This window comes from Podospora pseudoanserina, chromosome 2 (assembly GCF_035222485.1).
Source record: "Podospora pseudoanserina strain CBS 124.78 chromosome 2, whole genome shotgun sequence".
Taxonomy (NCBI): Eukaryota; Fungi; Ascomycota; class Sordariomycetes; order Sordariales; family Podosporaceae; genus Podospora; species Podospora pseudoanserina.
In genome coordinates this window covers 3,478,868-3,506,524 of record NC_085921.1, presented here as the reverse complement: position 1 = coordinate 3,506,524, position 27,657 = coordinate 3,478,868, and the positions used below count along the sequence as shown (strand labels likewise).

The 27,657-nt window shown below is 51.1% G+C and overlaps 11 protein-coding genes across 11 annotated transcripts; 6 read left to right on the top strand and 5 right to left on the bottom strand.

Annotated features, from left to right (window-relative positions):
- Positions 1-325: 325 nt before the first annotated feature.
- QC764_209300 (uncharacterized protein) lies at positions 326-2,663 on the bottom strand (the record flags this gene model as incomplete). The annotated part of the gene is made up of 4 exons (XM_062944637.1): positions 716-2,663; positions 652-664; positions 467-597; positions 326-409 (listed from the first exon to the last, which is right to left on the bottom strand). Exons 1-4 carry the CDS (start codon positions 749-751, stop codon positions 326-328), a joined length of 264 nt encoding a protein of 87 aa, XP_062803488.1. The 5' UTR covers positions 752-2,663.
- On the top strand, positions 1,050-2,151 carry RPL38 (60S ribosomal protein L38). Its single transcript, XM_062944636.1, has 4 exons — positions 1,050-1,191; positions 1,278-1,311; positions 1,400-1,522; positions 1,592-2,151. The coding sequence occupies exons 1-4, from the start codon at positions 1,162-1,164 to the stop codon at positions 1,639-1,641; spliced, it is 237 nt and encodes a 78-aa protein (XP_062803489.1). The 5' UTR covers positions 1,050-1,161; the 3' UTR covers positions 1,642-2,151.
- A 231-nt stretch (positions 2,664-2,894) lies between the features above and the next one.
- ERG12 (Mevalonate kinase) lies at positions 2,895-5,681 on the top strand. The gene is made up of 2 exons (XM_062944635.1): positions 2,895-3,757; positions 3,820-5,681. Exons 1-2 carry the CDS (start codon positions 3,467-3,469, stop codon positions 5,113-5,115), a joined length of 1,587 nt encoding a protein of 528 aa, XP_062803487.1. The 5' UTR covers positions 2,895-3,466; the 3' UTR covers positions 5,116-5,681.
- Positions 5,682-5,856: 175 nt separating this feature from the next.
- Positions 5,857-7,665, top strand: RAM2 (CAAX geranylgeranyltransferase alpha subunit; the record flags this gene model as incomplete). Its single annotated transcript, XM_062944634.1, has 3 exons — positions 5,857-5,913; positions 5,986-6,697; positions 6,764-7,665. 3 exons carry the CDS (start codon positions 5,857-5,859, stop codon positions 7,663-7,665), a joined length of 1,671 nt encoding a protein of 556 aa, XP_062803486.1.
- Positions 7,666-7,725: 60 nt separating this feature from the next.
- On the bottom strand, positions 7,726-8,783 carry QC764_209260 (uncharacterized protein). Its single transcript, XM_062944633.1, has 2 exons — positions 8,302-8,783; positions 7,726-8,240 (listed from the first exon to the last, which is right to left on the bottom strand). Exons 1-2 carry the CDS (start codon positions 8,420-8,422, stop codon positions 7,903-7,905), a joined length of 459 nt encoding a protein of 152 aa, XP_062803485.1. The 5' UTR covers positions 8,423-8,783; the 3' UTR covers positions 7,726-7,902.
- On the top strand, positions 8,714-9,586 carry MHF1 (MHF histone-fold complex component; the record flags this gene model as incomplete). Its single annotated transcript, XM_062944632.1, has 3 exons — positions 8,714-9,077; positions 9,141-9,264; positions 9,405-9,586. Exons 1-3 carry the CDS (start codon positions 9,045-9,047, stop codon positions 9,584-9,586), a joined length of 339 nt encoding a protein of 112 aa, XP_062803484.1. The 5' UTR covers positions 8,714-9,044.
- A 149-nt stretch (positions 9,587-9,735) lies between these two features.
- Positions 9,736-11,685, bottom strand: QC764_209250 (uncharacterized protein; the record flags this gene model as incomplete). The annotated part of the gene is made up of 4 exons (XM_062944631.1): positions 11,536-11,685; positions 11,140-11,478; positions 10,932-11,089; positions 9,736-10,876 (listed from the first exon to the last, which is right to left on the bottom strand). Exons 1-4 carry the CDS (start codon positions 11,569-11,571, stop codon positions 9,736-9,738), a joined length of 1,674 nt encoding a protein of 557 aa, XP_062803483.1. The 5' UTR covers positions 11,572-11,685.
- Positions 11,686-11,875: 190 nt separating this feature from the next.
- On the top strand, positions 11,876-14,605 carry utp13 (U3 small nucleolar RNA-associated protein 13; the record flags this gene model as incomplete). Its single annotated transcript, XM_062944630.1, has 1 exon — positions 11,876-14,605. One exon carries the CDS (start codon positions 11,876-11,878, stop codon positions 14,603-14,605), a length of 2,730 nt encoding a protein of 909 aa, XP_062803482.1.
- Positions 14,606-15,834: 1,229 nt separating this feature from the next.
- QC764_209235 (uncharacterized protein) lies at positions 15,835-16,267 on the top strand (the record flags this gene model as incomplete). Its single annotated transcript, XM_062944629.1, has 2 exons — positions 15,835-16,178; positions 16,240-16,267. The coding sequence occupies 2 exons, from the start codon at positions 15,835-15,837 to the stop codon at positions 16,265-16,267; spliced, it is 372 nt and encodes a 123-aa protein (XP_062803481.1).
- Positions 16,268-17,550: 1,283 nt separating this feature from the next.
- On the bottom strand, positions 17,551-20,275 carry QC764_209230 (uncharacterized protein; the record flags this gene model as incomplete). Its single annotated transcript, XM_062944628.1, has 6 exons — positions 17,551-17,733; positions 17,793-18,339; positions 18,414-18,782; positions 18,835-19,546; positions 19,603-19,709; positions 19,779-20,275. The coding sequence occupies 6 exons, from the start codon at positions 20,273-20,275 to the stop codon at positions 17,551-17,553; spliced, it is 2,415 nt and encodes an 804-aa protein (XP_062803480.1).
- Positions 20,276-24,413: 4,138 nt separating this feature from the next.
- Positions 24,414-27,568, bottom strand: QC764_209220 (uncharacterized protein; the record flags this gene model as incomplete). Its single annotated transcript, XM_062944627.1, has 3 exons — positions 26,949-27,568; positions 25,936-26,885; positions 24,414-25,877 (listed from the first exon to the last, which is right to left on the bottom strand). Exons 2-3 carry the CDS (start codon positions 26,101-26,103, stop codon positions 24,414-24,416), a joined length of 1,632 nt encoding a protein of 543 aa, XP_062803479.1. The 5' UTR covers positions 26,104-26,885; positions 26,949-27,568.
- Positions 27,569-27,657: the final 89 nt, after the last annotated feature.

Genomic DNA, 27,657 nt, shown 5'->3' with positions numbered 1-27,657 from the left:
TGCAACGCTAACACCCCAGATTGCATGTTTTGGTCGGATGGAACCTCAAACACCCAGGTTGCTATTTTTCTTTGCTTTCTCACTTATCCCATATCTTGTGTTAGTACCTTAATTGATGACTGGGGATATCTCTTGCCTGTGAGGCCGACAGCCGCGAATTGAGGGTCCAGGAAGCAGTTTTAATGAAATATGTTGGAGCATTGGCGTCTTCTTTAGCCAAGAATTAAAAGCATGTCGCCGTTGCCTACAACAAGATAAGTCCATGTCCCTTTCATGCAATATCAATTCTCTTTATGTACGTATGAGGAGTAGGACTGCCTCCCATTCACTGCCTTGGAATCCTCATGTTTGCTTTAACCCTCTCCAACAGTTGCTCCCTCGTGTCTGAGTCTTGAGGGTGAAGATTTCGCTGTTGGCTGGTCAGCATCGATGAAGACAGAACAGTGCTCCCAGCTACACAACATACAGCGGCGAGCCATCTTCGGAGATCTTCTTTAGACCATTCCTCTGGATTACCAGTTGGGTCTGGGCTTGTGGGGAACATGTCTCCTCCCCAGATCGCCCATACGGCAACACCCGTCACCAGACCTGTGAAAGCTGTTCATGTGTTAATGAAAGCTGATCTTCCTTGCCGGGGTCTTAGTATGTTACCTAGGAAAGCATTCTATGATATGTAGTTAGTGAACTGTTACCAAAGCTTGAAGCATACACTTACCCGTGATCTCATTGCATGATCGAGTGGCGTTGGCATCTTGGCTTACACTGACGCTCAGTCCTTGACAAACAGTGTTGTGAAAACTCTGGCTTTTGGATAATGATAAAGAAGTCCGGCAAAGAATCTCGAGGGCAACTAGCAGGAAAAATGAACCAAAAGTAAATAAGTCCTTCGATAAGAACAGGTGTTGTCGTCGTCAACGCTCTTACCTTGGCCACCGACAGCTAGCGCCACAAAGCGGGACACGTCACCCAGCCACAGTCAGGGCGCTATGACCTCCTCGAAGACCCCTGGCGATGGCTTGGGCGTCGAGTGTGCAGGAGCCCCACCCAAAGCGAGCCAATTCGGAGAAACCCACACAAACTGAATAATTTTGAGAAATCCCCTCCAACCCCGACTTTGAACTTCCGTAGACCGTTTACAGGAGACTCATCACAGCCGTCAAAATGCCTCAGGAAATCGGAGATATCAAGCAGGTGTGTAAATCACGGCCTGGCCAGTTTTTTGGGCCGAATCCAAAAAACCGACAAAAGCATTTTTGACTGACATTTTGTGTTTTTAGTTCATCGAGATCTGCCGCCGGTCGGACGCCTCCTGTACGTAACCTACCGACTCGAAAACTAGGAAATGAAGGAAGAAAGGCAATGAAGAGATGGGAACTGACTCGACTTTTTATGGATACAGCCGCGCGGATCAAGAAGAACAAGTCTCAGATCAAGTTCAAGGTCCGCTGCCAGAGACACCTCTACACCTTGGTTCTCAAGGACTCCGACAAGGCCGAGAAGCTCAAGCAGAGCTTGCCTCCCAGTATGTTCCTCGACGAATAGCCGCATTATATCCGGAAGAAAGCATGGAACTGACCAGACGACACCGCAGCCCTCGTCATCACTGACATTCCCAAGAGAAACAAGAAGGTCCAGGCTTAAATTCTGACGACTGTCTCCTGAAAACAACAATGGAAGCATGGTCTAGAGTTTGAGCTCTGCCGGGGCGGGGTTGGTGGCGTTGGCATGACGGAGGAATTCGACTTTTGTGCTGGGTCCAGGCTTCAAGTCTGCGACTCGATGAATACGGCGTCTCGGGAAATAAGCGATACGATTTAGGAACGAACGTGGGAGTTTACCTCGTCTTTGTCTTGTTGAAAGGCAGGAAAGGGGTTCTCTTCAAAACAATGGATTACGTCCGGCTGCCAACGCTATACAAAACAAATCAAGACAAAAAAACACCTGTACTGGTCTGGTCCCTTGTCTTCGGCGTGATTATGTGAATTTGGGCTGGGTTAGCATCGACAACGTGTTGCTCCATCTGATCGAATCCACTGCGTAACTGAGGCTTAGACTGATGCAGCAGCAGCAACCAAATGGCTTTGGGCGTCAACTGTGTGATATTGGACCACCACCAAGCCTTGTGGCTTTGGAGGTTGTGTTCGGCGTTCCATGATCACCCATTCCATTACATGATGGTAATTGCTAATTATGCCAGGTTGCTGAAGTGCAATGGTTTCCTCGAAACTCATCTGCAGTGAATTGATCTCAAACTGCATGACGTGTTACCATGTCCGGACACGTCCGATCCCCGAGTTCGGGTGATGTCCGCATGGGGTAGCCGATATAACGGTGTCACCACTCCCGTCAATCGGGCTCACTCCCCGCACCAAGTCCCGCGAGACCTCCATGTCATAGCCCCACACCTCCGATATGCCCCTTTGTAAGCGGATCGCAGACACATCATGCGTCCCCCTCCATCGCTAAATTGGGACAGAACTGATAATATTGCCATGCCTGACGGCGGCGGGCGACGCAATCTTGGTTGACCGCAGCAGAGGCACGTTGTCATCATCGATGTGCCCTGGCACAGGCGTCACGGGACCACTCGAGATTTTTCGTGGGGGAAATTGCACGCCTTTGCGCATTCGAAACACGCTGACAAAGAGTTGGGTTCGAGACCGTTGACACCGCTGTCAGGTAATAATTTTAACAGAGCTCAAAGCTTTCATTATAGCGTGGCCCCCCTGACTGTCACCCAGTTCGTTGGAAATGCATGCTGGTGCCCAATCAGGAGCTTCGAGAAAGCCAAATGTTACCCAATGGGCTCATCAAGCAGTAACCCCCCTGTTGCGAACCGTCGTGCATCGTGGCTAAGCAGTGCCGCGTCCAATGTCCAATGTCCATCCGTCATATTTTCCTGCTTCTCCCCCTTCCGTGATCTGTACCACCACACCTCGTACCTTTCTCACCCCTTTCTCCTCTTTTTGTTATCTTGTCGTCGAGAGTTAAGGTGAGAGATAATAAACAAGCCGACTGTGACCGGCTTCTCCCCAGATTAATAGCCATCGACCCCACCCTCGCCTATACTGCTCCTCTCTCCCTCCGCGTCCGCTTTCTCTCAATCATCGCTATTTTATTGGTAGTCAGTCCAGCAAAGCCAAACGTCAGGAACCAACTTCGCCCTCATCGTGCAGCTATATCTCGGCGAGTAATAGCACTTATACGCCGGAGATCATTTCTAGTCAAAGACACCGGACCGAAGTCAGTTGCGAAAAACTCGGCAATCGAGCCCGTCTACTTGACCAGCGAAGCAATCAACTTGCGCCGCTCGAGACTCCTTTGTTCCTAGATCGCATCACACCTCCAAGCCATTGACGGCCGACTAGCTAAACATTGTTCTCGGCTCACACGCAGAGAAACCTTTGTGTCTCACCCGAGGCCGTAGTTACACGACAGGTGGAATTCTGGTCAGTCACAACAAGCCATGACGCAGGCCATTGCGAACGGCCGGAACGGCCAGAACGGCTACCATGTGGACACCGAACCCGAAAGTTCTAGCATCAGTGCCAGCAGCAGCAACGCCAGCGAATACGGCGTCGAAGGCACAAACGGGATCACCAACGGCACTGGAAACCTCACGCTCAACGGGAATGGGAACGGGAATATCAGAGATCGCATGCAACGCAAAAAGTCCAGCCCAATGATGCCTAGTTTTATGGTTTCGGCGCCGGGAAAGGTGATTGTGTTTGGTGAACATGCGGTTGTGCACGGCAAGGTAAGAAGCAAGCGCTTGGAGTTGGTTTAATGCGACGAAACTGACGTGGGCGCATCTTGCAGGCGGCGATCGCGGCTTCAATCGCTTTGCGCTCCTACCTCCTCGTAACATCGCTCTCCAAGTCGAGAAAGACCGTCACACTCAAGTTCCCAGATATCGACTTTGACCACTCGTGGAGGATTGACGAACTGCCCTGGGCCATCTTCCAACAGCCGTCGAAAAAGAAGTACTATTACAGTCTCGTCACCGAAATCGACCAGGAGCTCGTCGCCGCCATCCAGCCATACCTCGCCGATGTCTCGCCGGATAAGCCGGCGGATGTTCGCAAAGTTCACCAGAACTCGGCCGGTTCTTTCTTGTACATGTTCTTGTCCCTTGGATCACCGTCGTTCCCCGCCTGCCAGTACACATTGCGCTCCACGATTCCAATAGGCGCAGGACTCGGAAGCAGCGCCACTATTGCTGTGTGTCTCTCGGCAGCCCTGTTGCTTCAGCTTAGGACACTTTCTGGGCCCCATCCGGATCAACCGCCTGATGAGGCCCGGATGCAGATTGAGCGCATCAACCGATGGGCGTACGTCTACGAGATGTTCATCCACGGCAACCCCTCCGGTGTGGACAACACCGTCTCCACACAGGGCAAGGCCGTCATGTTCCAGAGAACGGATTACAGCAAGGCACCTGATGTAAAACCACTTTGGGATTTCCCCGAGTTGCCACTCCTTTTGGTCGACACCAGGACGCCAAAATCCACGGCGCATGAGGTGGCCAAGGTGGGGAGGTTGAAGGACACTCACCCGAAACTTGTTGGCAGCATTCTTGATGCCATTGACAAGGTCACGCAAACATCGGCGGAGCTCATTGCCGAGGACGATTTCTCTACGGAGAAGGAGGACAGCCTTCGCCGTGTGGGCGAGCTGATGAACATCAACCACGGTTTGCTGGTCTCACTTGGCGTCTCACACCCCAGACTCGAACGTGTCCGCGAGCTGGTAGACCACCAAGGGATAGGCTGGACGAAACTAACCGGTGCCGGTGGTGGTGGTTGCTCAATTACTCTCCTAAAACCCGGGGTTCCTAGAGAGAAACTCGCTAGGTTGGAGGAGCAGCTTGACGAAGAGGGCTACCAAAAATTTGAGACTACGCTTGGTGGTGACGGCGTGGGTGTTTTGTGGCCTGCGGTTCTAAAAAACGGCACGGTGGAGGATGAGGAGGGTGGTATGGAGATTGATCAGGAAAAGTTCCTCAATGCGCAGGGGAATGATGGTGTGGAGAGGCTGGTGGGTGTGCATGGTGGCATGCCTGGGGAGAGGGAAGGGTGGAAGTTCTGGAGAGTGGAAAGTAACCCGGATATCTAGAAGGGGCTTGTCATGCATGCGTATGGGCGTATTATTCGATTCATTCACCATATGGCCGTTTTTTTTTTATCTTTTCGCTTGCGTAAGGCTTTTAATGCGACTTTCTATTATTATTTTGGACTAGAGAGGATTTCTTGAGGTGGTGATCAACATGGGCCATGGGCAGCAGGGAGGAAGGCAGGCAGGCGGGGATAGGAGTTAATGATTCTGTGGACAAAAACAAGAGGGGAGTGGGCTTCAAAAGAAGAGGGCTATTGTGTAATGGTGATACTTTTGCTCGGTTCTGTACTGATATACTTTGTGGCTGCTATCACTTTTGGTTCAGGATTTGGATGGATGATTTATTAGAACATTTCTACCTTGCGGTACCATTTAATACCTCTGGATATTTTACCTCCGGTTTCGAGCATCTTACGTAGTAATTGTTGAATCAAGGCAAGAGAGAGCCGCAAGCAACCGGGACGATGGAAGAGAAAATAAAGAATTTGATTTGTGTTTTGTTGTTGACTTGAATTGGTTCTCTTCTTACAATTGTTGTCTTTGACATTGGGTTAGGATTGTTGTCATGCTCACCCTTGCCCGAATTCTTTCTGGAAGCTTTGGAAGCCAAGCTTGGGCTTGGTGTACCCGCGCGTCCCTGAAACCTCCCGTCTGGCTTGCTGCCCCGCCATTTCAACACACTCCAACTGCCTGAAGTAACAGCTCCCTTTTTTTGGGGGGTTCTTTTCTTGTTTTGCGACAATGCCGCCCAAAGGAAAAGCGGCGCAAAAGCCCAAAGCGGGAATTTGTATGTGTGTTTTTCTTCTTCTGCTCTATGGTGTTTAGGGTTTTGGTTGGTATTGTGAATGCTAAGTATTGTTTGTTTTGCAAGCAGCCACCACCAAACCATCAGCTCCGGCTGCACCTGGTACCAACAACAACAACAACAACAACAACGCTTCCAAACAACCAGAAAAGGAGGAACCTTCCACCGTCGCCGAGTTATCGAGATATCATTTTGAGCTTTGTCACCCGTTCGAGGGAAAGAGATCGACGACGCAGGCGGATCAGCTTGTCTGGCTTGCTTCACGGCTTGCCACCCGGCTGCCGGTTCAGTTTTTGGGTGCAAAGGGGCAGAAGGATTTGTGGAAGACGGTTAATGAGCACTCGCTTCCTGCTAGGGGGTTTAATTTGAGGAAATATAAGAAACGGCAGCAGCAACATAAAGGTGTTGATTCACGGGGGAGGGATATCGGGGAGTATACCGCCAAGGAGTGGGGAATACGGCAGGAGAAGAGAGTGACGTTGTCTTGTCTGCAGCTGCAGTCGCAGAGGTTTAGGGAGCTGAGGGATAGGCAAAAGAGGGGGTTTGTGGACTGCCAGACGGGAGATCAGGTTTTGGTTACTGATTCAGAGTATACTGAGGAAAAGCAACGACGGAGAGAGATGGAGAGGCTAAGCAGGGAGTTGTACGGCGCGGAGGGGATGGCGAGGCAGGGGAAGCTGGCGCTGGATCCGGAGTGGGATGACGTGGTGCCGATTGTGATGGAGGATCCGGAGAACGCCCTGGCGGCGATTGCGTATTCTCCTGACTACGCTGAAGGTGAGCCCAGCCCCTTTTTATCACCGCCCCATATCCCAGAGAATCGAGACTAATAGCTGGTTCAAGCAATGTCCTACCTCCGCGCCGTCATGTCGGCAAAAGAGTACTCCCCACGCTCCCTCAAGCTGACCGAGTACATCATCAACCTCAACCCGGCGCACTACACCGTCTGGCTCTTCCGCGCGGCCATCATCTTCGCCATGAAGCTCCCCATCCCGGACGAGATCACCTGGCTCAACCAGATCGCGCTGGAGAACCTGAAAAACTACCAGATCTGGCACCACCGGAATTTGTTGGTAGAACACTACCACCCCTCCATCGCGTCCGACCCTCCGGCGCTGGCATCGTTTGCTACTTCGGAAAGGGAGTTTCTGACCCAGATATTGGCGGAAGACACAAAGAACTACCACGTGTGGAGCTACCGCTCCTGGATGGTGGGCAAGCTGGGGGTGTGGGGGAACCCGGAGGAGCTGAGGAGCACAGAGGAGCTGATTGAGCAGGATGTGAGGAACAATTCGGCTTGGTCGCATAGGTTTTATTTGGTGTTTTCCGATCCGGAGAACTGCACGCCTGGAAAAAAGTATGCGGCTACCGAGGCGGACCCGAAGGTGCCCGGGGAGATTGTTGATCGGGAGGTGGCTTATGCGGAGGAGAAGATTAGGTTGGCGCCGCAGAATCAGTCGGGGTGGAATTACTTGAGGGGGGTGTTGGTTAAAGGGGGGAGGGGGTTGAGTTCTGTGAGGGAGTTTGCCGAGGAGTTTGTCAAGGGGTTGGGCGAGGGGGAGGAAAGTGAGGAGGTGAGGTCAAGTCATGCGTTGGATTTGTTGGCCGAGGTTTATAAGGAGTTGGGGGAGAGGGAGAGGGCGGATTTGTGCTTGAGGAGGTTGATGGAGAAGTGGGATCGGATTAGGGGGGGTTATTGGCAGTGGAGGAGGGAGGGGTTGGGGTTGGCGGAGGTTGCTGCTTGAATGTTCAGGATATGACAGGTGAAGGATCTTATATCATGGTTACAAGTTGGAAGGGCACTAGTTGAACATGGCAGTTGGAAGCTTTATTATCATTATGTACGTTAGGTTATATTTACCCCCATCCATCTTTATGTCGTTACCCAAAAAGTCCTTCCATTTTGATAAACCGACCCTCCTGTTCCCATTCCAGGTTTCTATACCACCCTTTTCCACTTTAACCTTGTCACTCATGTGCGCTTAATCCTTGATCAGAAACTCCTCAATATCCTTATCCTCCTCCTCCTCTTTACTCTCCTGCAATCTTCTTTCTTCAGCCTCCAGCAGCTTCTTGATCATATCCCTCTGTCTCCTCCTCGCCTTTTTGCCCCAGTCAGCGGCAGTTGACCCGCCCTCTGCGTCTTCACCTTCAGAGTCTGTGTCTTCGGGTATCTGGACTTTGCCCCGGAGCTCGTTGGGGGAGATTTTGGCCTTGGCCTTGGCGGCGAACTCGGCTTCTGTCGCTGCGTGCTCGTCTTCGTAGGAGGCCATTTGGGCGCGGCCGCCGAGTTTCATCAGGTAAGGGCGGAGGAGGAGGTCTAGCGGTGGGGGGTTAGTGGGTGAACAGAAAGGGAATGAGGGGAGGGAGGGAAGACGAACAGGCGCCGGCTACGATGATGACTCGGATCCATTTTTGGGGGGACATGTTGTCGAGGGTGGACTTGAGGTTGGTGGTGAAGCGGTCGCCGATGGTGGTGGCGAGGTTGGCGAGGTCGTCCATGGTGGGCAGGTTATTTTGGTGGGAGTTTGGGAGTGTGGAATAGATAATCGATGACGGGATTGATGTTCAAGGAAAAGGCGCAAAGATTGGGGGTTATGTGGTGGGTTGAGGGAGTATGTATAGGTTGAAGATGCGAAAAGGATGCGCGAAAATCTACCATGCAGGCAAGGAGCTCGACGTAAAGGCGGGAGTGCTGCGGTGTGCTGCGGACCCCGCTGTAGAGTTAGGGGTGTGTACTTCCGGCAGGGCCGGCAAGAAGAATTGAGAATCAGAAACTTTAGTTTTGTTCTTGTATTTTTTACCGTGATCAAAACTGGGCCTGCTCAGTCTACTGGTTAGATAGCTAACAGTCTACCTTGTGATGCCAGCCTTGACAATCAACACAAACAAACAACGCCGTCATTCTAGACACCGTTGCGGCTCTTCAACCACCATCTCTCTCCACTTTCAAGCTTGCATAATCCCAAGACAACTCTAAACCTATTTTGATTCTAGTGCCAATCTGGAAGTCCACCGCAAACCTGCTGACTTCGCGTCAGTGGCCTTGCACACTGCGACGCGTCTGAGCGCGTCTCTCATCGACATCTGCCAAGACTTTTGAACTCGTCGCAACAAAGAAAGGATGGCTGAGCAAAGTGAGGATGAAATCCGTGAGGTGTGTTTATTTTTCATGTTTGAGTGATATGTAAGACTTGGAACTGATAAGAAATGAATCTAGCGCCTGAAGACGGCCCTGTGGTTCTCCATCGGCAAGATCGTCGATGAGGAGTCCATGAGAAGGAACAGGAATGCCACGCCGCAGTTTATCGGTGCGCTGGCGGATATGGTATGGAGTCAGATCGGTAAGTTCATGCTTTGGGTTGACCAGTAGCTTCATCTGAAAGACATTCTCTTTCATTCTATCTCATACAGCTACGGGAATATCTCATCTCATCTCATCCCATCTCATAACATAGCCAGCTGCTGACCACCTTAAAAACAGAAAACGTAGCTATCGATCTGGAATCCTTTAGCCGTCATGCCAACAGAACAACAGTCACCACAGACGATGTCCTGCTATTGGCTAGAAGAAACCAAGACTTGCACTCCATCGTCAAAGACATCGTCGACAAGGAAAAGACGAGGAAGCTAAGGGCGAAAGCGAAGGGGAAGGGCAAAGCGTGATCCTGAACTCATAACACACTTCAAATGCCATGGCGTTGAGTCTTCTTTTGTATCATACTTTAGGTTATCACAGGCACGGGGTTCTGGCTACGGAAATACATTGTCTCATCTATATACCCCCCATTTTCCCCCTCCAAAAACAATACCCATCATCTCTCCTCCTCCCCCTCCTGTTCCTCCCACCTCAGCCCCTCCCCACACTCCTCCCACTCCTCCTCATCCATCTTCACCGTCCACGCCAACCCACTCACCACCGTCCAAACGCTCCCCATCAAATTAAACAACACCAACTCCATCCCCACCAAGCTCGAAACCCCCTCCCAGCTAAACGCCCCCCAAAGTCCAACCTCATTCACCCCCTCCAACTCCCCCCACCTCCCTGCCCTCGCCAAGTAAGGCCTAATCATCGCCGTCCAGCACAACGCTGCAAACGGGCTCATGATCAACCTTGACGGCCCAATAGCAAACACATCCGTCGCCAGCGCAGCAGGTAATCGTCTCAGTTTATTGTCCCGAAAGGTGCGCTCCCTACTTGCCTGGGCGGCGCGGTTGTTTTCCGATGGATTGGGGCGGAGCTCGGCAGACCATATGCCTGGGTTGGCCGAGTTGATTGTTTCGGCGGGGTTGCTGCTGAAGTTACCGCTGAGGGTGTTGGAAGAGTCAGCTGCTTCGACGTCGAAGGAGATGAGGGTTGCGCTGACTTCTAGCTCTTCTTCCTCTGAGGCGTAGTCGTCCGTTACAAGGGGGATGCCGGCGCCCGGGGTGGTGGTGGTTGTTATGCTTTGTCTTCGGGGGGGAACCTCCGCGGTGCGAGTGGTGGGTTCCGGTTGTTGTTGTTGCGTGGGTGCGGTGGTAGGTTGTGGGGTGGATGATGAGCCGCTGACAACGGGATGTTGATCAACAGGGGGAGGGATCTCGAGTGTAAAGGTCGGCGGGAGGGGAGTGATATCCTGAAGCGCTCTGCGTTTCGCCGGCCGCGGGTTACTTGGGAGTGGTAGATTGCTTATAATCTTCATTCGGAAGAACTTGGCGACGTGGTTGTAGACGATCATGTAGGCGAAGAATCCACCGAGGGGGGCAACGCCGAGGAGGGTGCCGCCTATCCATTTGAGAATCCCGACTGGACAGAGGGATGTTGGCAGTGGTGGGACGACAATAGGTGATATGCTTGAGCCGGGGATGAAGAATCTCCAGTTGGGAAGAAGTTCGGTTGCCGGAATGATGCCGAAGCGTTGGAACGTGGTGTACACAACCAGGTGGAGACGGATATACATGGAGGCATAGCCAAGTCTAGATACATGGTTAGCCAGCGTATGATATGAAGCTATTCATGGTGAGAACATACATTGGGTATTCCTTGACCTTTGGGGCTACCATGCGATCGATCACTGCATTCAGGCCAAATGCTGGCAAGCCGCCCAAGAAGTGTGCAGCTAGAGATTGATCCTGTCTGGCGAGGGCGAATGTCTCTTTGAATGGCACTCGACTGTATCGTTTGTATAGCTAGACTACAGTCAGCCGGGAATTTGCAGATCTGCGGGATAAGTTCTTACCAAAATGCGCTGTCTCATGCCATTCACGCCCCAGACACAGGCAGTATCAAGAACACCGCCTAGATTGAGCAGTCTTTTTCCCCACTTGTCCTCATAGACATTATGCCGATGAGAGGACATGGCATGAGCATCATCGGGGCCGTTGTCAGGCTCAGCGACACCTATCACCGTCATGACTTCGTTATGCGACCGAACGACATCTCTGTTGATGCGCCGGGTTTCCGGGTTGATTGGGCGACCCCGCTCATCGTATAGTTGACGATATCCATCATGCTCGTTGTCTTGTTCATTTTGCTGGGAGGTATTTGGGAAGATTACCTCGTCATAAGGAGATCGTCCCTGTGAGATTGGTTAGACCGTTGGATCGAATCCTCCATGGCTTCAGAGTTACCATACCAGAGCCATTGAGATTAGGGGCTCCAGAAGACCCATGGTGGGCAACTGTTATAAGCGATGAGTTGATCAGACCAGCTGATTGACCCATCTCCCGTCGAAATGGGAGCACGTTGAACAGAGGACGTTGGCTGGGCTGAGTGGGACGCAAGCACGTCAAAGCTTCCTTGCAGGATGCCAAGAAAAGGTCGACCGGGGTAATGAGCGCTAAGATAACCTTATTTTACCAGCTCTTATCGCAAAAAAATACAGGAACTGGCTGGGCAAAAAATTTGGGGTCGCGACCAAGCAGCGTTCAATCAACCGCATTCGCATTCTCGGGAAAACCCACACAGCTGCGAAAATGGCCACACGACAAGCAGCAAAGACCACCTTCGAGGTTGGAAATGTTATACAGCCCATCTATACCGGAGGATCTGTTGCGCTCGAAAATGGCGCCAGAATCCTCGCCTCGACACTGGGCGAAAACGCGGTGCTCACCGAATTGACGACTGGAAAGAACCTGGCCGAGATTGAAGGAGATGGCGAACCGATTTCGACCCTGGCCATTACGCCTTCGGGGTCGCACTTGATTGTGTGCTCCCGGTCGCTGACGATGCGAATCTACGCCCTCACAGTCTCCCCAGAATTCGACTCGATCGAAACGACACTCGTCCGAACCTCGAAGCCACATGCCACCCCTGTGGTTGTGCTGGCCGTCGACAGAACAAGCACATTGTTGGCTACTGGTGCCGCCGATGGCGCCATCAAGATTTGGGATATTGTTGGAGGATATGTAACTCACACCGTCAGCGGACCGAGTGTTCTCATTTCAGCCTTGCACTTTTTCGAGATTGCCGCGACCGCCGCCGACACCACAATTGACCGAAGGCCCAAGAAGGGCTCGCGAAAGAACGACCAGGATGACGGCACCAACGGTGTCGACTCCAAGTTTCGGCTGGCCTGGGGCACACAAGACGGCAAGGTCCGCATCTTCGATCTTCACAAACGCACCGCGACTCCCGTATACTCCGATGCGAAAAGGAAAAGGGAGGCGCACGAGTCTAATGTTCAGAGCATCGACTACTCGCCCGAGCAGCATGCTTTGCTCACAGGCAGCAGAGATAAGACGATGACGATGTGGCTTTGGGGGGAGAATGGCTGGCAGGGAACGCCAATGCTGCGGCACGAGTTGGTGGAATCTGTAGGGTTCTTGAATGAAGGGAAGTGGATGTACTCAGCCGGAGAGAGCGGTCTCTTGCGGATATGGGACTCAACTACACACCAGGAAATCACTGCGAAACAAGACCCCAAGGCGGAGGGCGAGGCCATTCTTTCAACCGTCTACTTGCCAGAGAAGTCCTTGATTGTGTGCGCCCAGGCCGACTACACACTCGCCCTCTATCAGGTCCCGAAAGCAGAAGATATCAGTGCGAGTGCGGGAGAGTTCTTCTGGGAGCCATTTAGACGGATATCCGGCACACACGACGAAATCTACGACTTGGTCTACCTTCTACGAGATCAATCCATGATGGCACTTGCGACGAACTCGGAGGATATTAGGATAGTATCTGTCAAAACAGATAGCGGGGAGGAGGGCGGTTCCTATTTCGGGCACGACGTTGCCTTGCTCAAGGGACATGAGGATCTCGTCATGTCACTGGATGTGGATTGGTCTGGTCACTGGGTGGCCAGTGGAGCAAAAGATAACACAGCCAGAATATGGAGGGTTGATTCTGCCAACAATTCTTTTGAGTGTTATGCTACCTTCACTGGTCACCTGGAGTCGGTGGGAGCAGTGTCTTTGCCCAAGGTTGCTCCTCCGGAAGACTCTGAGGCGTTCAAGAACCCTCTCGACCACCCTCCAGCATTCCTGATTTCCGGTTCTCAGGACAGATTTGTCCAGAAGCGACTTATTCCCCGACCATCACAACCGTTCAAAGAGACAACTAGTCTCAGGAGATTGGCGCACGAGAAAGACATCAACGCCCTGGATATCAACCCATCCGGAAAGTTATTCGCTTCTGCGTCACAGGACAAAACGGTCAAGATTTGGGACACAGAAAGGCTCGAGGTGCAGGGTATCCTCAAGGGCCACAAGAGAGGTGTGTGGGCGGTCAAGTTTGCTCCCCTCCATACTCCAGCCATCCAAGGCGAGACAGGTGGTGCTGTCTCTGGAAAGGGTGTCATCGTCACTGGCAGTGGTGACAAGACTATCAAGCTGTGGAATCTTTCCGACTACACGTGTCTTCGCACCTTTGAAGGACACTCCCACAACGTTCTGAAAGTGGTGTGGTTGCACATCCCCACAGTCGAGGAGGATCCCAGCAGGAAAAATGTCCATTTCGCTTCCGCTGGCGCTGACAGTCTCGTCAAGATCTGGGACGCCAACACGGGCGAAACAGAATGCACCCTTGACAACCACGAAGACAGACTGTGGACCTTGGCCGTGCACCCGAAAAGCAACACGATTGTCTCGGCTGGCTCCGACTCCAAGATTACCTTCTGGAAGGACACCACATCCGAGACCCAGACCGCCGCCACCGAAGCCGCCACCCGGCTTGTTGAGCAGGAGCAGGAGTTGGAGAACTACATCCATATCGGTGCCTACAGAGACGCCATCGTCTTGGCTCTCCAGCTCAACCACCCAGGCCGCCTGCTCAAGCTTTTCACCAACGTTGTCACCTCGCCTACTCCTGAAGCGGGTAGCTTCACCGGGCTGAGAGCTGTCGACCAGGTTCTTGCTAGCTTGTCAGATGAACAACTGTTCCTTTTGTTGCTGAGGTTACGAGACTGGAACACAAACGCGCGCACGGCACCTATTGCGCAGCGGATTCTCTCCGCGCTGGTGAGGAGCTATCCGGCTGATAAGTTCTCGGGCTTGAGCGTCAAGGGAGCGAGGGGGCAGAAGAGCTTGAAGGAGGTGCTTAATGCGCTAAAGGTCTACACGGAGAGACATTACAAGAGGATGGAGGAGCTGGTGGATGAGAGTTATTTGGTGGAGTATACCTTGAGAGAGATGGATGCTCTGGCGCCGTCGCTGAAGGCGGTGAAGGAGGATGGGGAGGGGGATGTGGACATGATCGAGGTGTAACCTTGGTGGAATGTTGAGATGGCTTGTTTTCAAGGAGTGAAATAATGAAATATACCATAACTATATCAAGCAACATTTATTCATTGTTCAATGTTATGAAGGGGGCATATATGTGGCATGAAGCCTTGATGCGATGCCCCTCCTGAACTCAGGGTGTTGTTCGGTCATAACTTATGCCATTCTAGGCCATAACGATTTATGAATGTTTCGCTCACTGGCGAGATTACCTTGATGGCACAAAGCTTGGACCAGCCGTGGAACCTGTGGTCATTTACCCGAGAACAGTAGCCTAAGCTAGGTAGGGATATGAGAGTGGATTATTGAACCGTGGCTGCTTATGGCCATAAAAAATCCTTCAGCCGAACATGGCATATATCATGGGACGTTATCTTCAGGGTTCAGCGACGAGAGAGCCAGAGATGAAGGAGTAGCGGTGACCTGAGCACGGAGGCGAGTTCTCGATTGGGAACGAGAAGAAACGAACGGCTCTTGCAACACACGCTCCCCTGATGTGACAGCGTAGTTTGGCAACTTTTCCGTGCCAAACTAGCGATTCAAGATCGCCCAAAGACCGGTTATCAATCATGATCTTTCAGCAAGCACACAGCGAACGCTATGGAGTAGTGTAGCTACCCACCTTAGGTAGTCGGCACCTGAGATCCTTCACATCTCCTGGCTCAACTGGAACTGCATCAATTCACATTTATGCCAATCGGCTGACACCGATCCTACGGATCTACCTTACAAGGGTCAGCCAATAATGTTCGGGCCTCCCTACAATGGAGACGTAGGGCTGGGATCGGGCACTGTCTATCCTTGCCTTGGCATCAAGATGCCGACGGGATGTTTCACTACCGGGGGGCGCTATCACCAAACCCTCAGAAGGATGTTCTGGACCATCACCTTGGCACGAGGCGGTAACGGCTTCACGCCGACAGCTGGCGATCAAAGGATTCACCAGCTCATCTCGTGGTCACCGGTAGTCTAACAGGCAATCTGTAGGGGGGAGATGAAGGCGTTTTGCCGGATGCTCGACGGTGACCATCAGCACGAAAGGGGGGTTTGACGGTTGAAGAGGAGACACCAGAAAGCATGAGCACGCCATCTATAAGAACGCCCGTCTCCCACCTCCAGACAACACATATCCCTCATCACCATCAACACTCCCATCTTCAACAGCCTCAACCATCTACTCAACCTCAACCAAGCCCCCAACCATCACCGCCAAAATGCAGCTCACCAACCTCCTCGTCGCCATCATGGCCACCGCCTCCGCCGTCTCGGCCACCTGCCACACCTCAGGCGTGACCTGGAACGACAAGGCGGCCGCCCGCCGCGCCATCACCGACGCCTGCACCAAGGGCCGCTTCTCCGTCACCTTTGGCATCCAGGAGAAGATCTTCCTGTGCGTCAACTCTGGCGGCAAGCAAAAGATGGAGTTTTGGGTCCAGAACAAGGCCAACTCGCGCCGCAACTGGGACGACGCCGACTGCATCCACCGTCTCAGCAGGGAGGTTGACGGGTGCAATCAGAACAAGGGGGGTTACAGCAATGTTGATAACTGGTACTACAGGTTAGTGTTTTCTTTGGTGGTGATGCCGACACTTTTTGCTGACATGGTTTTTGAAAAATAGCTCCGACCCCAATGAGGGCCAGTGCTAGATTTTGGCCTGGTATTGAGCTAGAGATATTTTCTCTTGAGAAGACGGTGGAGAGTGAAAGGGAGTTTTGTTTGGGAGGGGGAGGGCGGTGATGGGAATAGAAGATAGAGTTGGGGGTTTATAGATAATATCTTTCGATGGGGAGATGGGTCGGAGAGTGGGATATGGGGAACATTTGGCCTGGTTTAGATGGTTGAGCTGCCAAGATGGGATTTTTGTGTAGCTGGGCTTTTTGTTTCCTTGCTGCTTCAAGGCACATTTTTAATCAACAATGGCCCTGCGGCTTTAGTTTTCTTTTACATCAGCTTCGATTTGGACTCGTGACTGTTTGATTGTAGATGACGGCTGGTGTTTAGAACTGGATGGAGTGGGTATCTCCCGACAAGGCAGCGAAAGAAGAACTTAGGCTTCGCTTGATGCAGGGGATAAGAGATGACTTGATCCTTTGAGGCCAGTTTGAATGTCAAGTATTACTCTGATTGCATTTATTGTGTTTTAATACATTCAGCTGTTTGATGGTGGTTTAGGTGGATAGAGGTCTTTAGGGAGTTGAGATTTAGGCACCAAGGCACATCTTGAGATGTGGGCATGTGTACATGTGTCGTGAACGAAAGATGGGGATTGATATTCGGGACTGAGGCCTTGGAGAAAAGTGAATGGGCCTCTGAATGTGGTAAATGAACCTTGCAAGATATCTAAAAGGTTTTGAATCTATATTTATTCCAAGGGCCTTCAAGATAGTATAGAGGTAGTCTAAGATAGTCGAAAAGCGTTTTAAGTTAAGGTAATGAAGAAGTGTTTAAGGACAGTGAAATGGTTTAAATATAGTTAGGGGGGTAAAAAGATAGTTCAGGCGGATCCAACGATAATTTAGGACAGGTGAAATATGTTTTTGAAAAAAAAAAGTTAAAAGGTGTACCTCGTCTCTTTCAAGCCTTTGAATGCATATTTCGGTCTCTATTGTAAGGCATCAAAGAGGGCCACGGTGATAAGGCAAGACACAAGTTTTAGTACCAAGCATGTAGATACAAATAAAAATGTTAAGCGAGTGTAACAATCCAACCATGATATACCTTACCCAAAAAACTCCCAAAGCATCACAGCCCGGCCCAAATGCCGGCCGCCCTGCTCATCCACACCAGGTATTCTTGAATGAAGCCGCCCTAGAAAAACAGATGCCAGAGCGGTGGCAGTGGACTGAGAACAGTGCCACACGCAGCGAGGCTACTCTTCGTCACAAGGAAACAATGCCCAATCCGTCTTTTGGCCGGCTGTCCGCTTCTTTTAGTTGTCAAAGACTGTTTGAGGGTCACACATGAGGATGTTCATGATCCCCGGCAGAAGCTTGACATCGCCGTTTGTGACCTCCTCGATCAAGTTATTCCGGTGTTCCCCATTGAAAAGATCCAGAAGCTTGTCGAAGCCTTTGTTTCCCCACTTGGCGTGGCGCTTCAAGACACCGTCAAGCTGTCAGCGGGTACTCATGCAGTCGTGCTCGGGGTCAACATGTTTGTGAATTGACGTACCTTCTTGCAATGTCTATCTGCGTGATTTATTCCCACATGAGATCGTTTTGCCCATCCATCAATGGAGACCCGAGAGTCTCTGTGCCTGGCAAGACCGGCATTCGATTCGGCTCCGAACCTCCACCCCAGTTGCCCCAGTTGTGGTCTATCATCGTTGGACCTCCAGGGTGAAGAAAGTAGTGCTGACGGGTTGTCGATGCACATCTTGGCCACATCCTTGTCGCCGGACTGGAGCCATATGAACTTGTTGACCCCAACCTTTTGGCAGTCCCACTCGGCGTGGATGAGAACAGGGCTGTAGGCTCGGAGATGCCAGACATGCGGAATCAGGAAGGCGTACAGGACTTTGACCATGGCGGATTCCGTGTCAAACCTGTTCATCGGCTCGATCTTGAGCAGCTTGCCGTTGCTCATCATGCTGCTGAGATAGCTAACCCCATCTTTCGTCTCAGAGAAGGCTTGGCGTTGTGTAATGTCGACAATTTCTTTCCAACTCATCACAATCCAGTTGAACTGCGATGCGAGATCCTCCGTCACGGGCTCGTTTCTACAGCCGAAGTGTTAAGGTCTAACTGTCTGATGTGTAGGATTAAAGGACATGGGGAAAAGGACGAGACCTACAGGGGTTTTTTTTTTTTTTTGGCGTATTCCTTAGCCTCAGCCAGGCCAAGCTCTACGCCCTTCATCACTGCCGACTCCAGCTTCTCTCCAATACCAGGATTCTGAGAGAAGAAATTTCCAGACGAAAATGCCTTCGCAAAGACTGGGCCTGCCAGCACACCGAAGCCAGCGCTCAAGATATTCAAAGTCATGGTCAAAGACTTGTCCGCCTTTTGTTCTGGTGCAAAAGTGCTCGAGAACTTGGACAGTGTCGTGATAAGATTGACCTGAGCTGCTTGGATTCCATCGTACAGCTCGTAATAGATCCCAGCAAGCTTCACAAATGAACTCAAAAGGAGAGCTGCTGCCGGCCGGCGTTCGGATTCGTCACTGTTCGACTGTTGCAAGGCAGTTGTTTGTGGAGGATATCGAGCCGCAGTACATGCCATCGGGATTGTTGAGAAGACGGCTCACAAAAACAGGGAAAGGTATGCCGGACTTTGCGCAAGCGTCCCACTTAACAACAACATGCGTCCAAGCCTCATCAACCTTGAGGGTTTTCCAACTGTCTGACACCCTGTAGCTGCTGTTCCTCGCGTAGGGGTGTTTGCAGGTGATGTTGGCCCAGTCTTCCTTGATCTCCTCCATTGACAGTGACGGAACCTGAGAGACATCATTGGGTAAAAACTCGGCAAGGCCGATCGCCCAGTCTGAGACGCCGCCAAAGTTCATTGACTTCCACAGAGCCTCCCGACGCCCTTTGTTGTAGTTGTTCATGTTGGCAACCCAGTCAGATCCGTACACCAGAATGTCACTCATGATGCCTTCATCGTAATAGGTGCGTGATGACTTGTCGTAATGCAAAATCTCCTGAATCTCTGCATTGGCGAGATATCCGGCGGTGCGTGTGCAACGTCCAGGTTTTGCTCCGGAGAGTGCCCCGGTAAATGTACACATAGGACCGGTGCAGGATGGGTCGACCATCCGAAAAGACCGACCATAGCTGGTAATGCCGATGATGAGCTTGGTTGATGAGACGCCAATTTTGGTGACCATGGAAAGTGCATTGAGGGTTTCCGTCCTGTTGATGTGTGAGCGAAGACAGTTGCCTGCTGGGCAGCCTGGAGAGGACCAATGACTGTCAAAGTCCCATTCTAGGATCAAAGTCAGCGGCCGCTTCTATACGATGGAAAACAGATCGAAAACTCACGGCCATGCAAGTCGTAAGTCATGTACACAATGTAACCGACGACCTTGCTGATCCCCAATTGGAAATTACTTGAGATACCAGTAGGAAGCGGGAGCAACGATCGCCAACTGTTGTCCTGAAAACGGTGTTAGTGGCCGACGGGAAAAGAGACATGGCCAGCTAAATATCTCACTCACCACGGAAGCTTCTGTCTCAACAACTTCAGAAGTTCCAGATATGCCAGTCCATCGAGCGGGTCGGCACTAGGAATATCAGGGAGATCTGGCGCACCTGGATACTCCCAATCGAGATCCACGCCATCCAAATCATGGTCCACGACAAACTTGGCGATGTTGGTGGCCAAAATCTCCCTGTTGCCCGGTTTGACGCCTTCTCGAGAAATCCAAAATGAGCTTGGGTCAGTAGACACTGTCCATCCACAGAAGGCAATGATTCTCTTGAAGCTTCTCATCTTCACAAACTTGTCGAACTGGTTTTTGAGCTTGCTGACACTCACGGCAAAGTGGGAGGATACCTCCCCAAAGGCAAAATGCATATATGTGTATCCTGTCGGAATCTGGGTGGCATCCATAAACAGGCAAGGCCGCTCCTTTTTGTTAGCCGAGCTCCAGGCTTCAAAGTAGCCTATCCTCTTGAACTCTGACGGAGGGGAAGCATTGTTGATGACCTTCATCCCACAGTTGGAGATGCACCCGACCCTTCACGGCTTGATAGGAGTACCGAATGGAGCACCTTTGACGGTGCAGAACTCGGCTGTCGTGCCACATTGACCCCAGACAGTGCAGCAGGCATTGAGCGGGCATGGATTGAGAGACGCAAGATCTGTCCCCGGCGGTGGTCAGGTGGTTCCCGGCTTTTGTGGTCCACAGATGGCGTTTGGGACCGGAGCGGAAAGTGGTGGGTTTCCTTTGCTGAGGCAGAGGGTGTTGCCGACATATAACTTGTCACAGCCATTCCAGCCCCATGTGTTCTCATTGAACTTCTCCAGCTCCTGGACCGTCAAGCCACTGGCAGCAGCTATCTTGTTGCAAAAATCTCCGTTCTTGACAATGTAATAAGCGCAGGTCCCATCAGGCGTAGGCTTTGGTCGAACGTCGGGCAGTGTACCAGCCGAGCAGCAAATGTGCTGACTTGGACGGAGTGTGGCACAAAAGTGCTTCTGTGGATTTGAACTTGGTGATGTCGTTGGCGTTCTTCAGCCCGCACTTTTGGGCCAGGGATGCGCAGCTATCGCCGGAGGCAACTTGGATCGTCCGGCACTTGGCCACATGAGATGATGTCTTTGCCATAGCGCGATTGAATGGTGAAACAGGCCCCGAACAATGTCCTCCAACCATCTTTCAGTCTATGTGCCTCGGGAGCAGTCGAGCTCTTTCACCACGGCCCAACAAGTCCAGTGGTGTTGGGACAGGAAATCCCCGTGCCTTTACACGAGAAACTCACGAGCATGCTTCCCTCCACTCTTGAATGTGTGCTTGGGTCGATCTTGTAGGCGCAGTCCTTGACGGGTGAAAGTTCCGGCTGCACTGGGCAGGGGTATTTTCCCACTGTATAGAAGCTGATGGCACCAACTGGCAAAGGGCAAGATCCCGCATGCTCAACGTCCGATAAGATGCCGTTCCCCGAGAGGTTGAAGAAGATGACGTTGTCGACTGATCGGCTCCACCCCTTGGCCCCTGGAGGAATCTGTGATCCGCTGGGTTCACAAATATGGCTGATTGTCAGGGAGACTATAAGGAAGAACTGTGACGAGGTTGAGTTGACCAGATTCTTCACGCCGTGGATGAGCAGCCAAGGATCTGACGCGATGCTTTGGTAGTTCCCAGGATCGCCCCGCCCAAAAATCTCACTTTCGTCGACTGAGCCAAGATCAGTTCCATTCGCAGTTGGCGTTAGTGACTGAAGCAGCCATGTAAACATCCAGTGGATGGGCCAGAGAACGCTAGGGTTGTGGATGGCGAATACCACAGAAAAGGATATGTGGGCTGGTATGTCGAGTGATTCCTGGGGAAGACAAGATCCAGTTGAACGATACTTGGCGAAGGCTGTCCACTGCATGGCGAAAACACGAGAGAAAAGAATAGGATAAGGTTTTGATGATGCACATGGCGAACGTCAGGGGTCATGAATGTACTGTTTCGGCAAGTAAGGAAGATGGGAGAGAGTACCCTTACGGAGGTGAAACTGTTGGTCCTATACCCAATTTCGGTGGCATCGATCGGAACTCTCAGCTCAAGTCCCGCCAGTGGATTCGAGCAGCCGGTCTGATGATAACAGGTGAATCATGTGCTTTCATCTTTTCATTGTTAAGTTACTGTTAGAGTGTAAATTATTGGATTCAATGCTTACTAGAAATTCATCCGTGGATATTATTCAATTATATTCACAAGAGACAATATAGAAATATAGAAATATGTTTATACAAGAAACATGGGATCCATTGGAGCCCAGCAAGGGACTCGACAAGGTGTTCGTACGTCCCAACATCAACATATAGTCTAAGAAGCTTATATCCTCAGCATCGTGAGGCTGACTAATAACAGCTGCAAGGCGCTTAACATGCGCAAGCCGGATTGCCACCACCATTTCGCGTCATGAAGCTTAAGCACCATTGTGCAAACTTTATCACAGGTCCAATGCAGTATAAATTTCTGTCTTCCTCTGCCATTTCTTTCTTTTCCCACAGGGAAAAAATCATCAAAGGTACGTTTCCATTACAACACCCTATACTTCCCGTGGTTTATTAAAAAGAATGCGTCTCAGAACTTAAACCTTTGTTTTTCTCATCATAAGAAACAATGTTTCTTTCTTGAGATGTTTCATTGAGTTATAAACCCCCAGTCCGACAATCCCCCAGGCCCTCAATTCCCCAGCGCCTCAATTCCCCAGTGCCGTATTTATTCTAAGAATTTGTCTGACTTGAGACTGAACCCTCATCCCATTAGAATGAATGGAATATTTTTGGTCATCATTGGCGCATTACACCATCTGCCCGCTTTCTATGGTACCAAGCGGTTTTGATTGGGCTTAAATGGTGTGCTTGGCTCGTTCTGGGGGTAGGAGGGAACGGGGTAGGCCGATGTACTGAGGTTGTCATGGGAGGAAGGGACTGTGGGCACTTGGAAGGCAGGCGGGAGAGGTGGAGGACACCCTTCCCCCTAAGCTTTCATGACATCACCTTGGTAGCTGAGGTCTGCGCGGTAAAGGGAGCACTGGGGGCAAGTAAAAGAAACATGACGGTGATGAAATCCTGCAAAGAATGCCCAAACACCTTGTTGCGAATGACATCAGGTTTGGTCTTGATGGAGGTCTGGCAAGGGACATGCACATTGAATCTGAGTCTGTATCTTTTGCGTAAGTCCTAGCGGGGGATTCGGACAAACCGCACTTTTTTTTGGGCTTGCACGAAGAATTAAGTGGTTTCTTGATTGGGGATAGATGATAGGATCATTGATACTTAGGATTGGTAGCTTGAGGTAGATGTCAAATTTGTCTCTGGTACTGTAGGTACACCAACTCAGGGATTCAGCACTAAAATTATGAGAGAATCATGATTGGAACACAATTTCAAACGGATATCATGGCATGTATTCAAGGGGCGGGTTACTGCGTCGGGCATAGCAACCAGGGCAGGCGTGAGGGTCAATTTTATCGCCTAGAACGAGAGTGGCAACAACCAGGGCGACAAGTTCAAAGTTCATGAATCATGAGCAGATTTAGAAGAGATAGGATCAGCCAGGAATCCTCGACATGAAACAGAACGCTGTACGTTCCCCTCAAACTTCGGCCATCACATTTCATATCGGCCAGGCACAAACCATTGTTGTTGTATAAATTCTAACTCCAGCCATAATTGTCACATACGACCATACCTGGCAGAAAACTCGGGATCCCGTCCGCTCTCCCCTAGATAAGCTGCCAAGGGCCAGACTAGTACTCAGGTGGGTGACCACTGGGGAATCCCTGGTGTTGTATGTTTTTGCTCATTTTTGAGCTCCACATGACCCCAACACCAAGTCTTGGCATTCACCATCAGTATCTACCTTAGACACCCGAGGATGCACAATTAGCAGCCACAAAGCAGTATAGCCTGGCTGGAGGATTCATTCGTTCTCTTTTATTTGATACTGCCATAGCTAATGGGGATACTTGTGGCTACAGCTTCAAGGCACGATCCAGATACCTTCCTAACGCAACTTTTCATCCCTGTTCCTGACTTGGCCAGTTTGGGCGCTTCTTCTGGTTGGCGGGCTTGGAGCAGTTCGAACTCGCGTGAGGGATCTGGCGGGTTGGCTGCTGATATGGCCATGCCTATAAGGGCAGAGATGGAGAAGATTTTGGTGGGCATATTGTTGGTGATAGAAGGCGTGACTGCTGAAATTGATAGGTGGCGGTATGGGTTATCAGGGAATATTTGTCGTGAAAAAGAAGAGCATTGTGAGATCATGCAGCGCGAGAGTTTTTGCGTGACTATCTAAGGTACCTATGCAGTTTGATTGGGAGCACATAGGTGGTACACAGCCCAAAAGCGTCATTACTGAGCTTACCTGTAGCAATACAAACACTTTAAATTGGGCTTCCTCATAGGTACAAGACATGGAAACACCATGGAATTATGTATATCATTCGAAAAGAATGAAATATGGATGGAAAAATCATTTTCTCTAAATTCTCTTTCAATATAAACAGTTTGATGTGCCTCGTTGAAGCCCCTTCTCACGTTCCCCAGCCAACGCCTCCATCATTGTTTACTTACCCCCTACTCACAAGTCCAACTTCCCCCACCCAACTGGAGCCTCTGTCCTCCAAAATCACGACCAATCCCTCAAAACCCTCCAAACCATCCCCGTAGTCAACCCCCTATTCCCAATCGAATCCCCCGTCCTTCCCATCCTGCAAAACCACCCTGCCGGCCACCCCCCATCCTCCCCCCTTTGCAACCCCAACAGTTCCTCAAAATCCCCCCTCGCCACCTCCCTCCCCAACCCAACAACCTGGCAAGCCCTCACCCTCATCGCCAGCGCAGCCGCATTCCCCGCAGCCGACACCCTCAACCTTTCCAACAAAGCCCCATTCATATGCTCATCCAACCTCCCCCACAAACCAGGTGAACTCCCCTTGCACTCATTGTAGAACAGCGCAGCAAAATACAAAAACGCCTCTGGGACGTAGTATCTGCTGCCGTGAACATACGCCCTGTTTGCAAGCGAGTTGATGACAAAGTCAACAGTGGGCTTGAGGCGATCGTCGGTTTCAACGGGAGTAGAAGAAAACTTGTTAAAGAACCGAAGGACATTAACGCAGACTACAGGGCAGGTGTGCGGACGGGAAGAGCTAAAGTAGACCTGGATGATACCATCGGCGCTCGTGTTGGCTGCCATGGCGGCCATGGCTTCTGATGGCGGCACCACCGAAGAGAGGTGCTGTTCTGGCAGGCTGAGGTAAGCGATTGACGTGGTATCTGCGTCGGCGGGGAACGTGTTGGTTGTGAGGACTGGTTGGGAGGAGAAGTAATTCCAGAATGGGGACGAGGTGGTGGCGGGTTTAACTTTTGGGGACGAGCTAGAGGGGCTCTCGTCTAGGAGTAGCTCCACGGCGGAGTCTGGATTGGAAATGGTATCGACCGGTGACGAAGCTGAAGATACCTCAGGTGATGGACGGCTTGGCCAGGTGAGATACACAAGCTCTTCCATTCCCGTGAGCTCCCATAGAAGAAGCTGCGAAAAGTTGTCGCGGAAAGACACGTCCTTCCCTTCGAACTCAGAGAGATGGTTACCCGCTCGGGACCTCAAGAACCCCTCGGCGCGAATTATAGTGTCGTCTGGCAGTAAGAGGTTCGTAAGAAGACGAACTAACTGCGACCTTTCGGGTCCCAGACGACCGACCACCTCGCCTCTCAAACCGAGACTACGAGCCGCAAAAATGTTCTCAACACGGTCATCAAGGAAAATAGTCCGAGCAGGGTCGATCCCAGTCTCCTTGATCAGGTGCTGGTAGATGCACAAGTCTGGCTTGCGCATTCCCGTGTCGCAGGAAGTAAAGATGCGATCAAAGAGATGCCACGGGAATTGGATCTTTTGAATGCCGATGAAGTGGTCTTTGGCAATATTCGAGAGACCAAGAATCCTAACCTTGGCTTGCCCCGATCTTGTGCGTGCTGCTGCGAGCTTCAGGATCAGATCTGTCATCTCAGCATCAGGGCGGAGTGTCAACTGAGCTTGCTCAAGTGACTCGGCCACTAGCTCTGGTGTGGTCTGTAGCTCGGTAGCCAACAGCTGAGGTCCGGAGTTAACATTGTTCATGTATCTTGAGGGTGAAAGACAATCTACATACCTTGTGTGCCTGCCCCGGCGACAAGAAGCCCCGCTCATAGTCTAGCCAGATGGTGGTATTCATCATGGCGCGAATGGTTTTCTTTGGAAGGGCAGTAACAGTGCTTGCATCCCAATGGAATAACACATCGCCCAAGTCAAATATGATGTTGTCATATTGGCGAGCCATTGTATAGGAGACACGGCAGCGTAGATAGAGGTGATTATGTCAGACCAGAACGATGATTTGGGAGAAAGCAAATCAACCAAGCAGAGTTGTCATGCGACAAACAGCATTCCAGAGCAACGCTGCTCAAGCCATCTTATATACAACCGGGAAGCATCCCATGAGTCGGGAAATAAGCAGGAAGCACACCCCTGAATCCTGATAGTTTGGTTGGGAATAGACAGGGGCTTCTCATCGCTGCAGGAGTCGATCTTCGATTCTGTGCGTCTGTCTCAAGATGCATGACTGACGGATGGTTTATTCCTGCGAGTAATAGAGCGTAGACCTCGGTTTGAGACAAGTCAGGAATTCAAAGCATGTAATGCAGGGGCGTTGTAAGTGCCGAGACTGCGAGGTATCTTTGAGGCGAAACCGATAAGGACACTTAGCTACCAAACTAGTGTTTATGGCATACTCGGTTAAGGTGAAAAATGCGGTTGTCATCGTCTTGTCAAATCGCATCATGGCTACAGCCACAAACGTCAAAGCCGACTGGCTGGTATCTTGCTGCCTGTTGCGATGATAATGTACAACGGGCCTTAGTGCTGAGCAACGGTTTGCCGTTACATTTAGGCCCATAGCTAGCGGGTGGAAAGCGGGCGAGACTGTTCGCTTGCGGTCTTAGGTGGTCTGCTCTGCGACATCGTGGGTTGGTGGGCAGGCGCTAGCCTCCACTAGCGGCGGCTTGTTTTGACTGTAGTGAAGGATCACGGTAGCAGGGCAGTCGTGGGGTGACATTGACGCCCCTGAAGAGAAAAAAATGTCAGTAACAAGTTCGAGGCGGTGACAGAATCTGACGGTGTACCTACCCAGATAGGAAGTATGGATGATGCAGAAATCCCAGGATCGGACAATTTGGAGGGCAAAAGGACCAAGAAAGCCAAGAAGTGGAAGTATATGTAAATAGATGATCAATAGTAGGGGAGCGATAAGGTTGTGTCACCGTGTTGTATTTACGCTAGTAGAGAGTGTGCCATGCTGTTGCATGTTATGTTCTTGACAGACTCTGCTGATAGGATCATAGGACCGGTGCCGGTTGATAGATGCCAGTGGAAAGACCCACAGCGGTATGCCTGAGATGTATGCGCCATGCACGGAACACGCAGAATGCATATCAGCAGAAAGCCAAGAAAGGGGTGGTACTTGATTGATCTGTTGGGTATCACCTCATCGTAAATTCACCCACTCGGAGGGGGGTTTCTAAATCTGATCCTTTGAAAGTGGAGGTACCGACCGGGACATGTCCCATCCGGAGAGTTCCTTCCCAGAGATTGGAAAGAGACAAACAAGCTGATCGTCCTTTCCCTTTCTCAATTTCTGATGCAAGGACTTCCAGGTTTATAGGGAATTGGAAGTCATAGGTTTGAGCAGGCTGAAGTCGAGTTATTATCAATGATAAGCGCTGCATAGCTGACACTAGAGTTGGCTAGCTCTCAATTGCAAGTTGATGTATTCGATAGAATGATTGGCCCCAAGTCCAATTAGGATCTGACAAGGGACGGGACTTGTCTGACCACA